The sequence below is a fragment of the Lipotes vexillifer genome, unplaced genomic scaffold, assembly GCF_000442215.2.
Source record: "Lipotes vexillifer unplaced genomic scaffold, Lipotes_vexillifer_v1.1 scaffold1074, whole genome shotgun sequence".
NCBI lineage: Eukaryota > Metazoa > Chordata > Mammalia > Artiodactyla > Lipotidae > Lipotes > Lipotes vexillifer.
The window spans coordinates 266,863-281,239 of record NW_006775781.1 but is presented as its reverse complement, the minus strand read 5'-3'; the positions used below and the strand labels follow the sequence as shown (position 1 = coordinate 281,239).

The following is a 14,377-nucleotide window of genomic DNA, read 5'->3' as shown; positions in this document are numbered from 1 at the left end:
CATTTATGACCTACTATTCATGTGTTCAAAAGTAATCATGGCTTATGATGATTTATAAAATGAAATAGATATTGATGTAGCTCCTATACAGATTATACCAATAGCAGAATTAAAATATTAACTCCTAAGGATTGAATTAAAAGGAGTTTGTATTGTAAGCAAATAAAGTGTTGCTTCATTTTTAAAATGGAAGTTCAGAGTGTTTGTAGATCAGAGAAAAAATTTGTGGGAGTTGCATGTCCAGTTCTAGACAAGTGGGTGAATAAAACTCAGAAGAAAATTCAGTGAGTACGGTTCATACTCTCTGAGCCCGTTTGTTGGGAAGAGAAGGCTTACAGGAATGAAGTAGAAGAAAATAATGGCACTCGCCTATACACTTTCTCATTTTATCTTCAGGGCAAATTTTGGAAAGTCAGTTTTCAGTGGCACAAATACTAGGATCTGGCTAATACAGTTTCCTTCTCCCTTGTTAGTACTGAGTAAGCATAGGTCAATTCTTTTCTTTAGTTTCTTCACTAAACTTCTTACTGGCATAACAGTACTACGTAAAATGATATAACAACAACAAAACATCTGTTTTACGTCTTTATGTACACTTGTCTATCTGAGGCTTTGCCCTGAGGTTTTTTTATTAGGTATATGACATTGTGGCCTTTTATAGTTAGGGGCATACCCTAATCCAGTGTTTCCTTTCTTACTCTTTTTAAAAGTGAGCTTCATGGTCACAGGTTTGGGAAATAGTCCTCTTACAGATTCACATTGTGCATTAGTACAGGTCCACAGTGCGTCTTACAAAACTCTTGTACTGGATGTGTTTTGGAATTCAGAAATCTTCAGATTTTAGAAGGGTACTGTGATATATATATAATGTTTATTAAATAACATCCCCAGTGGAGCTTAGGGCAGCCCGTGTAATCAAATGAATAATTTCTACAGAAAAATATGAAATAGTCAAACTAAATGAGATGAAGACTACAAAGAACCTCATAACAGTTTATGTCAGGTTTTGCTATCATATAAATTATTTTTAAAACTTCAGTTTTCAGAACCTTTTGGACTGTAGAATTGTACATAAGTGATTCTGGGCCAGTATATTAAGGACTTCAGAACATCTTGAAGAAAACTGTTTAGTTTTGTTTAACCTAGTATTTTTCAAGTTTACTTGAATACAGAGCTTTTTTCAAGGAATAGTATTCTGTAGAATGTGCTTTGGGATAAGCTGTGTCACCCGTGGCTGTTTTATGAACCTTTACTTAGGGTGGACTAAATGTAGTTAATCAGGATTTATGTAGTTAACCTGGTCCAATTTATGTTGATTACACAGGCCCTAAATTTTGGTGGAATCTCCATATTTAGTAAAGCTTCTTATTGTGATGGCAGATGATTTTTAGTAGAAGGCACAAAGATAAATTGTTTGAAAATGATTTGATAATTTTAGTGTGCTGTGAGGCACTTTTGCAATCCATAAGCATTTTAATCTGTTTTTCAGAATTGGACTTTTCTTCCTGCTTTGTAAATTTTGAATTTATTTTCATTTATTTAAGCCTGCTCCTTAGTCTTGGAAGCATTGTAGAATAGAAAAACATTGGCATTTTCCCAGTTATGCATACTTATAGCACTAAATACTTCTCCTTCATAATACTTATTTATAAAATTTATTCTTAATAGTTGAATTTCTATGTTGTTTTGATGATTGTCTCCCTCTGTTCTATACCATTCTTGAGGACAGAAGGATTATTTCTGGTTTTGCATCCCTAGCACTTAGCGTAGTGACTAACTGATTGTGTAAGAATCTATTGAATGAATAAATGAACACACATAATGTGGTTCTCCCAGATATAATTAAGATTTATCCCTTAATATGTATCTTTCACATTCTTTTAATGCATTTATATTTTTTAATAGGATTATACTATACATACCATTTTACAATCTGCTTTTTTCCCACATGACAGTATACCATGAACATCCTTGTGCAATAAATAGATCTCTATAGCATCATTTTAAATGGCTGTGTAGAATTCTGTTATGTGTATTGTGTAGTCCATTTAACCAACCTCCTTACTGGACATTTTGGTTGTTTTTGGTAATACACTATTATAGATTGTGTAGAGCAGGTAGAGTTGAGTGAAATGAGTGAGAAATCTTAAAATGAGAGGACTTTTTATAAAACCTGAAAAAAACAGACAAAAATGATTCAAGATACATTAATTGTTACAAAAAAGCTTGTGGTATTTTAAGTTATTTATTTCAACCAGTTTGATTTGGAGGGTTTTTCCCTCCTTACATGTTCATTATTTTGAACCAAATCATTTTGTGTGAGCTCCTCTAAACCAATTAAAATAAATAAGACAAGTGGTGTTAGTTTCTTATAGGTGAAGAAACTAAGGTTCAAAAATAGTAAATAGCCTCATTTAATAATTGTTAAGTATATGGTAAAGACCGTACAAAGGTCAAAGAGAGGCTAAATCCATGTGTGCTTTAGTAAGATTTAATAGAAGATGAAGGACTTTGAAGAATAATTGGGATTGGGTAGATGAAAAATGGTTAATAATGTGGGCACAGCCATGGAGGCGTAATTAAGCCAAGTGTCACTGAAAAAATAAGCATAATTAGAGAAAAACTTAAGGAAAAAGTTGAAAAGTTGAGGGTTTAAAAGGTGTTTGAATGATGGAAATATGCCATTTTGAGGTGATATCTTTCTGGGTATGCGGTGCTATTTTAGATAATTGAATCAGGAATACAGTGCAGGGAAATGAGCTTGAAATAAAATATATCAAATGTGTGAAAATAATGAGCTGCTTTATAGGGAATGACTGAGAAAGTAATGTAATCTACAATATTTGATTATATCCAGGCCCTTATCTTTGAAACAGTTGTGTAATTCTGTGTTAATATTACTATAGAATCTAACTATGTGTGTCTTTATGGGAAAAATTCTTAGAGGACCAACTCAAGATGCCAAGATACAAGACTGAAAGAATCGACTATACTCCATGTCCTTTTATGTTAATGCCTTCTACTTCCCCCACGCCTCCAAAAACCTAATACTCATATAATGCTTACTGCATGCCAGGCACTATTCTAAGCCTTTATATATATTGTCTCATTTAATCCTCATAAAAACTCATAAGTAGATGCTACTATTCCCCCCATTATATAGATTTTATAGATTTTTAAAAACTGAGGCACAGAGAGGTTTATTAACATATCCAAGGTCACACAGCTAGTAAGTGATTGGCAGAATTAGGAGAAGGAATGTTGCAGGGTAATTAGGATGCCATTAAAGAGCTATAAAAAGAAACTGGCAGTGTTTATAAAAATGCAGGGGTAGAAGATAACTCCAGGAAGAGGAAATTCTAAATCCAGTTAAGGAATGATTATATAACTGTTCTATCACACTGACAGAAGAAAATAACATTTTGAGAGAGATGTTGCAGTAAATAGCAGAATTTGACAACTAATTCAGTATTCTGAGTTAAAGGGGAAAAAAAGAAATAGGTATTCAGGAGTTACCGTATTATTTTATAGTGTTAAAAAAAATGCCAGTATGATGAGAAATTTGCTCATAGGCAAGGAGAATAGAAGGAAAATCAGCTGTTTTATTAAAGTCAATGGCTTACTTAGAACATTCCAGAAACTTATATTAGCCAAGATACGGACATTTAGTAAATTAAAGCCATATTTAGACTGTTTCTGTGACTTCACAGTCTAGCTAGGCACTTGCCAGAATCATTTATAATACAAATGCTCTTGGGTTTTTACTTTTAACGGTGATTAATGTCTTAGTATCCATTCACATTAATATTCCTAAAATGAAAGTACCGAGAGAGTAGTGTATGTGTTAGAATAATTTTTAAACATGGGAAGGCCGAATCTAGGAGTATTGAAGTGGAAGCCTGAATAGTCCACGGAGCCAAGGAGTGAATACAGGCAGGAAAACCAGGTGAAGGTAAAGATGAAGAATAAGAGACTAAGGCAACAGTTGGGTTGGGAATGATAGTCACCTTAATTTTTCTGGTAAGTGTATCTCCATGTTCTAGAATACTACAATTTTATGGCTAAGTTATAGTGTGAAATATATTTTTAGTTATATTTTTCTCTCAAGTTGGGCTTCCTTCTAGAGCTGATCTAAGTAACTTTAAAAAGCTTCATTAGGCTGTGCTTGTATCAATTACTAGGCCATATTTAGTTTCCTTATCCATTTCTAGGTACATGTTGACACTCACTTTTTGCCCATGTTTGTGTTTTAGGCTCAGGAATTGTGTTGAAATTCTTTGTATGTTTTAAATTGACTTCTGACAGTTATATTTTATGGGACTAGGTGACTTAGGGCAGTGGAGGTAAAAGCCCTGGGGATGATCAAGTAAGTGGTAGAGGAATGGAAGCCCACTAGGGGGCAGTATGTAACTTGCCCTCTATATTATCTTGCCCTGGAGCAAAAACAGGTTATAAAACAAAGGCTGTGTGGTTTTACAGTATCCCATGCTCCAAGTAATATTTAATAAAAAGTAACAGTTGATTTTTATTGAAGAATACAGGAAAATTTGTATTCAGATTGTTTTGTGGAGGACATAGTCTCAAGGTATTAAGTAATAGTGAATATGCAAATCTTATAACCCTAATCAATAGGAATGCTCTGAAATCAATCAGATGCAGATTACATCCCTGTAGAATGTCTGAAAAAAATGCAGTATTTTACCATAAAAAGAGCACAGCTTTGAAGTGAGACACATCTAGTACAAATATATGCTCCAGTGCATATTAGCTGTAAGTTCTCCATCAATTTATTTACCTGTTTATAGCCTGTTTCTTTCTCTGTGAAAAATGAGGTAATACCTACCTTGCTGTATTTTTTTCAAGGTTTAATGGAATAGCAAGCAAATGCATAGCACGTAGCATGGTGCCTGGCACACGGTAGGAATCAATAGATGGTAACTATGATTTTTGAGAGGTTAGAATTACATAATGGAAAGAGCTTGGACTTTGGTGTTAGAGTCCCTGGCTATGGGGCTTACTTATTACAGTGTAACACTTAAGTAAATTAAGTAACTTTTTTGATCTTCATTTATCCCTTATTAAAATGGGGATATTGCCTACCTTGGAGGGTGGTTTTCAGAATTAACTGAGGTAATTTATATATCACCTTACTAAGTGTCTGACACATAGTAGGCTATCAATAAATGTTATTTTCCTTACTACCGTTCCTAGGTCATGTTGTGAAACTCTTTGGTAAATTGTGTAAATTATTTTAAATTGTCTGTCAGTGTTTTCCTCATTATAAAATGGACTCAGATTGACCCTAAGAATTGTAAACAATTACCTGCCTCCCTTTTTCTATCCCCAAACTGATAAAATTTCTGATGAAGTATAGGATTCTTATATTTAAGGATCATTTCTCTTGTGTGCTAAATGCTGTACGTGCAAAATGAATAATAGGATTTCTGTTGTCAGTAATTTCCAATCTAGTAAGGAAGAGAAACATGTAAACAGATAATTATAATACTGTATGATAAGTGTTACATTAATTGATATGTGTACAAAGTCAAGTGGTAGCACATAGGACATAAGAGCAAGAAGAACTAAAATGAAGGACTAAGTTAATAAAAGAATTTGAAGGTTAAAAGATAATTAACATTTTATTTAAACTTTTACCACAACTTAGCTAAGGCACATGAGAACAACAGCTAACATTTACTGGTGATTTACCATGCGCCTAGCAGTAGTCTAAGCTCTTAACGTGTTTTATTTAACTTGTTTAATTCTCACAACATAGGTGATATCATTATCCCTATTTTAGACATGATGAAACTTCACAAGGAAATAAAATAATTTGCTCAAGTTCTTGCAGCTAGTAAGTAGGTGGTTAGAACAGATATACCAACCCAGGTAGTTTAGTTCCAAAACTCAAGCTTAAAACTACTGCACAGTACTACTTCTAGTTACTTAATAACATTTAAGTATCTTAATGACGTGATGAAAGGAGACGCCTAGTAACCACCTCAGCTGCTTAATTTACTTAATTTACAGTCAAACAGAGTGACTTAGAGTTAACTGAGAATTTAGTACCTAAGTTTAGTGCCTCTGTTGCAACAATATGAAATTAATTGGGAATATCAAGAGTGACCTCCGTTGTGCTTATAAAGAAATAAATACAAAATCAAATTATTTTTTAAAAAGCTAGTTAGAGGAGTGCTGAGGGGGTGGGGAATAGGAATGAGGAAGGATTTCATTTCCTTCAAATTGCTGTCTTAGGTCAGCAAGCAGTTAAATCTTTTCCCATGAACTTTCAAGAATAGTAAAGGTAGCATATAAAGGAAAGGCATTTTGGTGTTCAGATTTATCAGTCCCCTTGAGAGGTACCTATTGCATCCAGTTTAGAAATCAGTAACTAGCTGTATTATAGAGATACCAAGAATTTAATCACTTCTCCTTGAATATTGCTAAAGCAGCCACCCACCCACTTGTTTTTGTATGAGTTTAGTTCTAGTGTAGGTACTGTGTGAGCACATAAGCAAATAACAGTGATAAGAAAAGAAATATACATTAGTTTTTTTTTTAATTAATTTATTTTTGGCTGTGTTGGGTCTTTATTGCTGCGCGTGGGCTTTTTCTAGTTGCGGCAAGCAGGCAATACTCTTCATTGCGGTGCGCGGGCTTCTCATTGCAATGGCTTCTCTTCCTGCGGAGCATGGGCTATAGGCGCGTGGGCTTCAGTAGTTGTGGCTCACGGGCTTAGTTGCTCCGCAGCATGTGGAATCTTCACGGACCAGGGCTCAAACCCATGTCCCCTGCACTGGCAGGTGTATTCTTAACCACTGCACCACCAGGGAAGTCCCTACATTAGGTTTTTAAATTTGTTACCTAGTAGAACAAAACACTAAAACCCATGTGAATCTCAGCAACTGAAAATTTGCAGTAGTTCAAGTATGGTATACTTGCATTTTACTGAGTAAAAGTTAGAAATGACCCAAATTACAGTTCTCTGATATGATTAAAAGAGGAATACAGAAGAAAATACAATTATACTGTAAACTGGAATTGCGCTTATGAGTTGAATAAAATGTTGCAATAAAATTAACTGTTTTCATGCAAGATCACATCTATGCAGGAAAGCATTTAGAAAAGAACAATAGGGTTTATGTAGTATAGCAAAGTTGCTTTCGGTACTTAGTCATTTTCTCTTTTAAAAAAAAGTAATTTTTAAGATGATTTTAGCCTACAAATGATTGTGAACTAAAATTAACTTTTAAGTATTTCTAATTAATTTTTTATTCCCTACATAGATTGTAAACTCTTGGAGGACAGGGTTTCCATTTTATAATTTTTTGTTGTCCCCATAAATTGTACTGTATCTCATGTTTGTTGATTAAATAACAATTTATTAATTGATTTTGCTGATTGCAAATGGGGGGAAAAGCATTTACTTGAATATGTTCCTTACTAGAAAATAGAGGCTCTATGTATGTACATATTTCTTTTGTCTGGTTAAATACATATTTTAGATTATATGTACTTTATGCTATGAAATAGATTTCTTTAAGAATGTGGATTTTTCCTAATGATTTCTGATTGCACAAGTGACTAGGTGCACTTTAAAGGGAGATGTTTACCTTGTTTTAAAACTGGTTATTGAATACTGCCAACGGCAGCCCATTAGGTGAGTGCAGAACTAAAGGGATAGAAGGAAAACCCTGTTTCCTAAGCTCCTGAGAGGATTTTCACATTAGGTTGAATAAAGACCATAGTCTTCAGAGTATATATAGTTCTATGCAAGTTCCTGACTACAGAAGTCATTGTTAAAGGTAAGGTTTTTTCTTATGTAACCTCATTTTAAGTTGTGAATTAGATTTTAACTAAGCAGTAGTAATGTGACTTTTTTGCCAAATCTTATTGTAATAAATTCTGGTACTGTGCAACACATTGGAGATTATAATAGTTTGGTTCTTATAGAAAGAAAACACCATTTGTTAATATGTCTGTTACAGGTAGTTATAGTTTAATGTTTGCTTTTGCTGGGGCTTGTTTTGATTCATCATTTTTATTTGACTCACTAGAAGCCATCTGTTAGTTATAATTTAACTTTCAAGGTTCTATGTAATTTGGTTTTTGTTAATGAAGTGCTATAAACAGCATTATGAAGCTTTTCTCTTTTAATCTTGAAAGGAAAAAAATCCATATCTAAAAAAGCAATCACAAAGAAGAGGAAAACTGTCACAAAGTCACCTACTGTACCAGAATTTCAGGTAAATGTTTCAATTTTGTCTCAATATTTTTTAGTTTAATTTTTTGTTTCAGTGTTTATATTGTTCCTCAAGAGATTGGCTAAATTCCGCCATAACACACAATACTTTTAATGAGATGTTTCCAACTATGACTTTTTCCCTGCAAGTGTAGATATAGCTGAAATTTAATCTGCTAGTATTTCAAAAATTTTTACCTCTCTGTTTGTCTCTTGATAGTCAAAAATCTCTGTGGTTTTCTGTACGCTATACTGTTTTGTAGAAGTAATTTAATAGAAATATATATATATGTATCAAGTAAATGTGTAGATGAAAGTCTTCCAAGAACTAACTATAATTTGTACATGGTAGCATTGTGTAGGTAATCCATTTTATTTTCATTTATTTGGGCACTATAGAAATAGCAGACTTACTAACTTAAAAAACAAAACTTTTAACACAGTTATATATGAGCTTCAGAGAGAATATTAAGTAAACGTTAACTGAATGGTTTTTTAAACATTTCTGCAAAAAGAAAAAAGTACTTGTATGTACTGCTATCTCATTATGTGAATAGTTTTCTGTTTGTAGCTGATACTAGAATAAGCAGAGAAGTTCACCCTAGTTAAATAATACTTTTATTTTCTACTTTATAAAAGATGAGTTTCTACAACAAATGACTATTTCTTTAAAAGTTTTCTTTGTATTAGCGTGTCCAGTCTATTTCTGGTTTAGATTATAAAGTTAACACATAATTGCCAAAAAAAAGTGATGTTAAAATGAATTTCTTTGAGTCTCAAAACTAAAGAAAAAAGTAAAGGAGTAATAACTATGAAAATATTGATAATATGTAATGTGAATTTAACAGTTACCTATATCCAAAAATGTAGACACATCTTTTTTTCAGTAAAAATTCTATTTTGGAAGTGTTTTTTATGGAAGCTACTAATTGGTAAAATTTTAATACTTTTAAATGAACAGTAAAAGAAAATAGATATTTTTCTTTTAGTATTTTAGAGTATTTTTAATGACATCCTTAGGATGAATTACAACCATTTCTACAAAACCCTTTTATATAAAGTAACCTTGGTTCCAGCATATTCAGTTAAAAACAAAAAAGTGTATTTACTGTTTACTTAGAGGCCTTTCTACCATTGCTTGTGTGTGTTATTTAATGCTATAATAGTATATTGTCATTCATTCTTTCACTGATTTCATGCTAGCCTTTGCTATTTCTCCCACTCATTTTTTCCTTATTCCCTCAAAGTATTCATCCTGGCAGTATGGATCTCAGAACAGGTCTGTCCACTGTTGATATTCACCTTCATCCCTGTATTAATGGATGGATTTTTATATGTAGTAAGTGGCACAGACAGCATAGACAGCATAGACGGGTTTTGTTTTGTTTTGTTTTTTTAATTGCAGGTGGTATTCATTAGTGAGGCATGAAATCAGCTTAGTGGATTGCATGACCAGCATTTCTTTTTTAAGCTAACAAAATTAAAATAGAAATTTTAAGAGTTTCAAATATAATAAGGGTAATATTGTTTCATAAAACTTTGGTTTCCATTGTGTGTGTTTACTGACATGCAGTGTAAAATGTATTTTTGACCATGGGTTGGGGGCAAGAAAGTATGAAAAACACTGTCTTAAACCATGTTTTTAGTTAGTTACTGACCATTTGCTTACCACTCAGAAACTTAAGGTCAAAAGTACATGTTTTGCTAGATTGAACTGTTTAAAATAAAGTGCTCTTCCTGGTTCTTAAGGTGTCCTAGAAAGAAGGCGGGGTTGGATGTGAGAGAGGGGTGAGTGTGGGGTGGGGGCTAGGGTTGGGAAATAGACTTATGAGAACAGTTGTTCTTATGCCTGGTTTACAATTTAAATACCATGGTATTACTGAGAAAGAAAATTGACAGCTATTTCCCAGGAAATAGGTCATTTGCTTCAAATAAGCAAAGAATAGGACAAAGTATTAGTCACTAGTAAACTTTATTGTTACATGCAAAACTTATAGTTTTGCCTCTTATAATAATTCTATGTAGTTTGTTTCTTTAATTATTTGAAAGACTCCTACATATAAGAAGACTGGTTATTATATAACAAAGAACTGAATTTATTTCCTTCTCAAAAGCTCTAGCAATATGACATTTAGCACCTCAGAAACATATCCAGGAATTAAATTGTGTGAAATGTTGGTTTTTGTTGTTGTTGTTGTATTTAAGTTCTGGTGAATTTAAAAAGTGAATCCTGTTTTGACCTCAGCTACTTTTTAATTTGATAGTGGTTGTTGACTTTTTTAAAACTAGATCAAATCTATAAGCCTGTTTGCTTCAGGAAGAATCTGTGTTTATTTATGTACGCAACTAAAATATCTATACCTCAGTGTGAAAAAATAATCATCCCACCCCTATTTAAAGTATACACTGTAAGCAGTCAAAGACCTATTGTATTTATATTTGTGTATATATTATAATGGGACTACCCATATCTGTACCAGTTTTTCCTAGCAGTTATATCAGTGGTTCTCAAACTTTAAATAGTATAAAAATAATCTGATACTTTTATTAAAAATGAAAAATCCTGGGTTTCATCCTCTAAGAGTACATCCTTGATTCAGTGGGTCTAGGTGGATGTCAGTAATTTGGATAGTGCTTAAGCATATGGATTCTGGAACCAGGCTACTTGGGTTCGAATGCCATCTTAGCCCTAACTTGATAACCTTAGGTAAGTTACTTAACCGCTCAAAGCTTCCAATTCCTCATCTGTACAATGGAATAATAATAGTTCCCACTCCTAGGATTGTTGTGAGGATTAAGTGATAGAACTTACTGTTTTATTATCTTATTTATTTTTTCAAATAAGCATGCCAGATGCTTTAGACAAAAAATACTGTGTTTATGAGCAGGAAAATCAATCAATTAAGAGCATCTATTACTGACCTTTACCACTTTTTCCAGGAACTTAAAGCCTTGAAATAAATCTCAGATTTGGTCATATTTTTATAAATCATGAAATTTCATCATTAAGCCTACAAGTATTTGAAAAGTGAAAACCTGGGTAATATTATTTGCATCATTATATTTTATTAGAGGGAAAACTTATGCTGAGCCCTCCCTACTCTAGTGTTATGTCGGGTTATACATTTGTCATATAGGGGAACTTGTCATGTTTTTTTACTTAGCAATAATTGTAAAAGGTTAAGAAATATTTTTATTTTTAGTCTTTAGCATGTTGGTGATAAAAGCTTTTATGTCAAATTTAACAGTTACTGATTACTCTGTTAAACTGACTAAATTATTTTTTGTTTTTCTGTATTAGTTTTTTTTTTTTTTTTTTTTTTTTTTTTTTGCGGTACGCGGGCCTCTCACTGTTGTGGCCTCTCCCGTTGCGGAGCACAGGCTCCGGACGCGCAGGCTCAGCGGCCATGGCTCACGGGCCCAGCCGCTCTGCGGCATGTGGGATCTTCCTGGACCGGGGCACGAACTCACGTCCCCTGCATCGGCAGGCGGACTCTCAACCACTGCGCCACCAGGGAAGCCCTCTGTGTTAGTTTTATAATGTAAGACTTTTATATTGAAAAGTGAATATTGATTTTCTTAATAAAGTTAATTTTTACCCAGAAGGCTTTTAATTTGTTTAATATTTGAGAGAGAAATTTATTATGTGAATTCTCTTTTTGTACACAGTTATAACAGTCATAGAAAGTGTTATATATATATATATATATATATAGAGAGAGAGAGAGAGCATCTTTATTGGAGTATAATTGCTTTACAATGGTGTGTTAGTTTCTGCTTTATATCAAAGTGAATCAGCTGTACATACACATATATCCCCATATCTCCTCCCTCTTGCGTCTCCCTCCCACCCTCCCTATCCCACCCCTGGAGGTGGTCACAAAGCACTGAGCTGATTTCCCTGTGCTATGTGGCTGCTTCCCACTAGCTATCTATTTTACATTTGATAGTGTGTATATGTCCATGCCACTCTCATTTCTTCCCAGCTTACCCTTCCCACTCCCCATGTCCTCAAGTCCATTCTCTACTTCTGTGACTTTATTCCTGTCCTGGCCCTAGGTTCTTCAGAACCATTTTTTTTTTTTTTGCAGTACGTGGGCCTCTCACTGTTGTGGCCTCTCCCGTTGCGGAGCACAGGCTCCGGACTCACAGGCTCAGCAGCCATGGCTCACGGGCCCAACCGCTCCGCGGTATGTGGAATCCTACCGGACCAAGGCACAAACCCGCTTCCTCTACATCGGCAGGCGGACTCCCAACCACTGTGCCACCAGGGAAGCCCAGAACCATTTTTTTCTTTTAGATTCCATATATATGTGTTAGCATACAGTATTTGTTTTTCTCTTTCTGACTTAGTTCACTCTGTATGACAGATTCTAGGTCCATCCACCTCATTACAGATAACTCAATTTCGTTTCCTTTTATGGCCGAGTAGTATTCCATTGTATATTATATGTGCCACATCTTCTTTATCCATTCATCTGTGGATGGACACTTAGGTTGCTTCCATGTCCTGGCTATTGTAAATAGTGCTACAGTGAACATTGTGGTACATGACTCTTTTTGAATTATGGATTCCAGTGTATATGCCCAGTAGTGGGATTGCTGGGTCATATGGTAATTCTATTTTTAGATTTTTAAGGAACCTCCATACTGTTCTCTGTAGTGACTGTATCAATTTACATCCCCACCAACAGTGCAAGACGGTTCCCTTTATTCCACACCCTCTCCAGCAGTTGTTGTTTGTAGATTTTTTGGTGATGGCCATTCTGACTGGTGTGAGGTGATACCTCATTGTAGTTTTGATTTGCACTTCTCTAATGATTAGTGATGTTGAGCATCCTTTCATATGTTTGTTGGCAATCTGTATATCTTCTTTGGAGAAATGTCTGTTTAGGTCTTCTGCCCATTTTTGGATTGGATTGTTTGTTTTTTGATATTAAGCTGCATGAGCTGCTTGTGTATTTTGGAGATTAATCCTTTGTCAGTTGAATCATTTGCAAATATTTTCTCCCATTCTGAGGGTTGTCTTTTCGTCTTGTTTATGGTTTCCTTTGCTGTGCAAAAGCTTTTAAGTTTCATTAAGTCCCATTTGTTTCTTGTTTTTATTTCCATTTCCCTAGGAGGTGGGTCAGAAAGGATCTTGCTGTGATTTATGTCATAGAGTGTTCTGCCTATGTTTTCCTCTAAGAGTTTGATAGTGTCTGGCCTTACATTTAGGTCTTTAATCCATTTTGAGTTTATTTTTGTGTATGGTGTTAGGGTGTGTTCTAATTTCATTCTTTTACATGTAGCTGTCCAGTTTTCCCAGCACCACTTATTGAAGAGGCTGTCTTTTCTCCATTGTATATTCTTGCCTCCTTTATAAAAAATAAGGTGACCATATGTGCGTGGGTTTATCTCTGGGCTTTCTACACTGTTCCATTGATCTATATTTCTGTTTTTGTGTCAGTACCATACTGTCTTGATTACTGTAGCTTTGTAGTATAGTCTGAAGTCAGGGAGCCTGATTCCTCCAGCTCCATTTTTCTTTCTCAAGATTGCTTTGGCTATTCGGGGTCTTTTGTGTTTCCATACAAATTGTGAAATTTTTTGTTCTAGTTCTGTGAAAAATGCCAGTGGTAGTTTGATAGGGATTGCATTGAATCTATAGATTGCTTTGGGAAGTAGAGTCATTTTCACAATGTTGATTCTTCCAATCCAAGAACATGGTCTAGTCTTCTGCATGCAGGTCTTTTGTCTCCTTAGGTAGGTTTATTACCAGGTATTTTATTTTTTTTGTTTCAGTGGTAAATGGGAGTGTTTCCTTAATTTCTCTTTCAGATTTTTCATCATTAATGTATAAGAATGCAAGAGATTTCTGTGCATTAATTTTGTATCCTGGAAAATAAATAACACTTAACTTGCAACAACAACAAAAAATTTGTATCCTGCTCCTTTACCAAATTCATTGATTAGCTCTAGTAGTTTTGTGGTAGCATCTTTAGGATTCTCTGTGTACAGTGTCATGTCATCTGCAAACAGTGACAGCTTTACTTCTTCTTTTCTGATTTGGATTCCTTTTATTTCTTTTTCTTCTCTGATTGCTGTGGCTGAAACTTCCAAAACTATGTTGAATAATAGTGGTGAGAGTGGGCA

General features: G+C 34.2%; 1 protein-coding gene across 1 annotated transcript in view; it reads left to right on the top strand.

Annotated features, from left to right (window-relative positions):
• The window catches only part of BRD10 (bromodomain containing 10), a 101,957-nt gene that overhangs the window by 54,216 nt on the left and 33,364 nt on the right, over nt 1-14,377 (top strand). Inside the window, exon 5 of the mRNA XM_007450214.1 lies at nt 8,167-8,246. Coding sequence (XP_007450276.1) covers nt 8,167-8,246 — 80 coding nt within the window. The remainder of the gene's footprint in view (nt 1-8,166; nt 8,247-14,377) is intronic.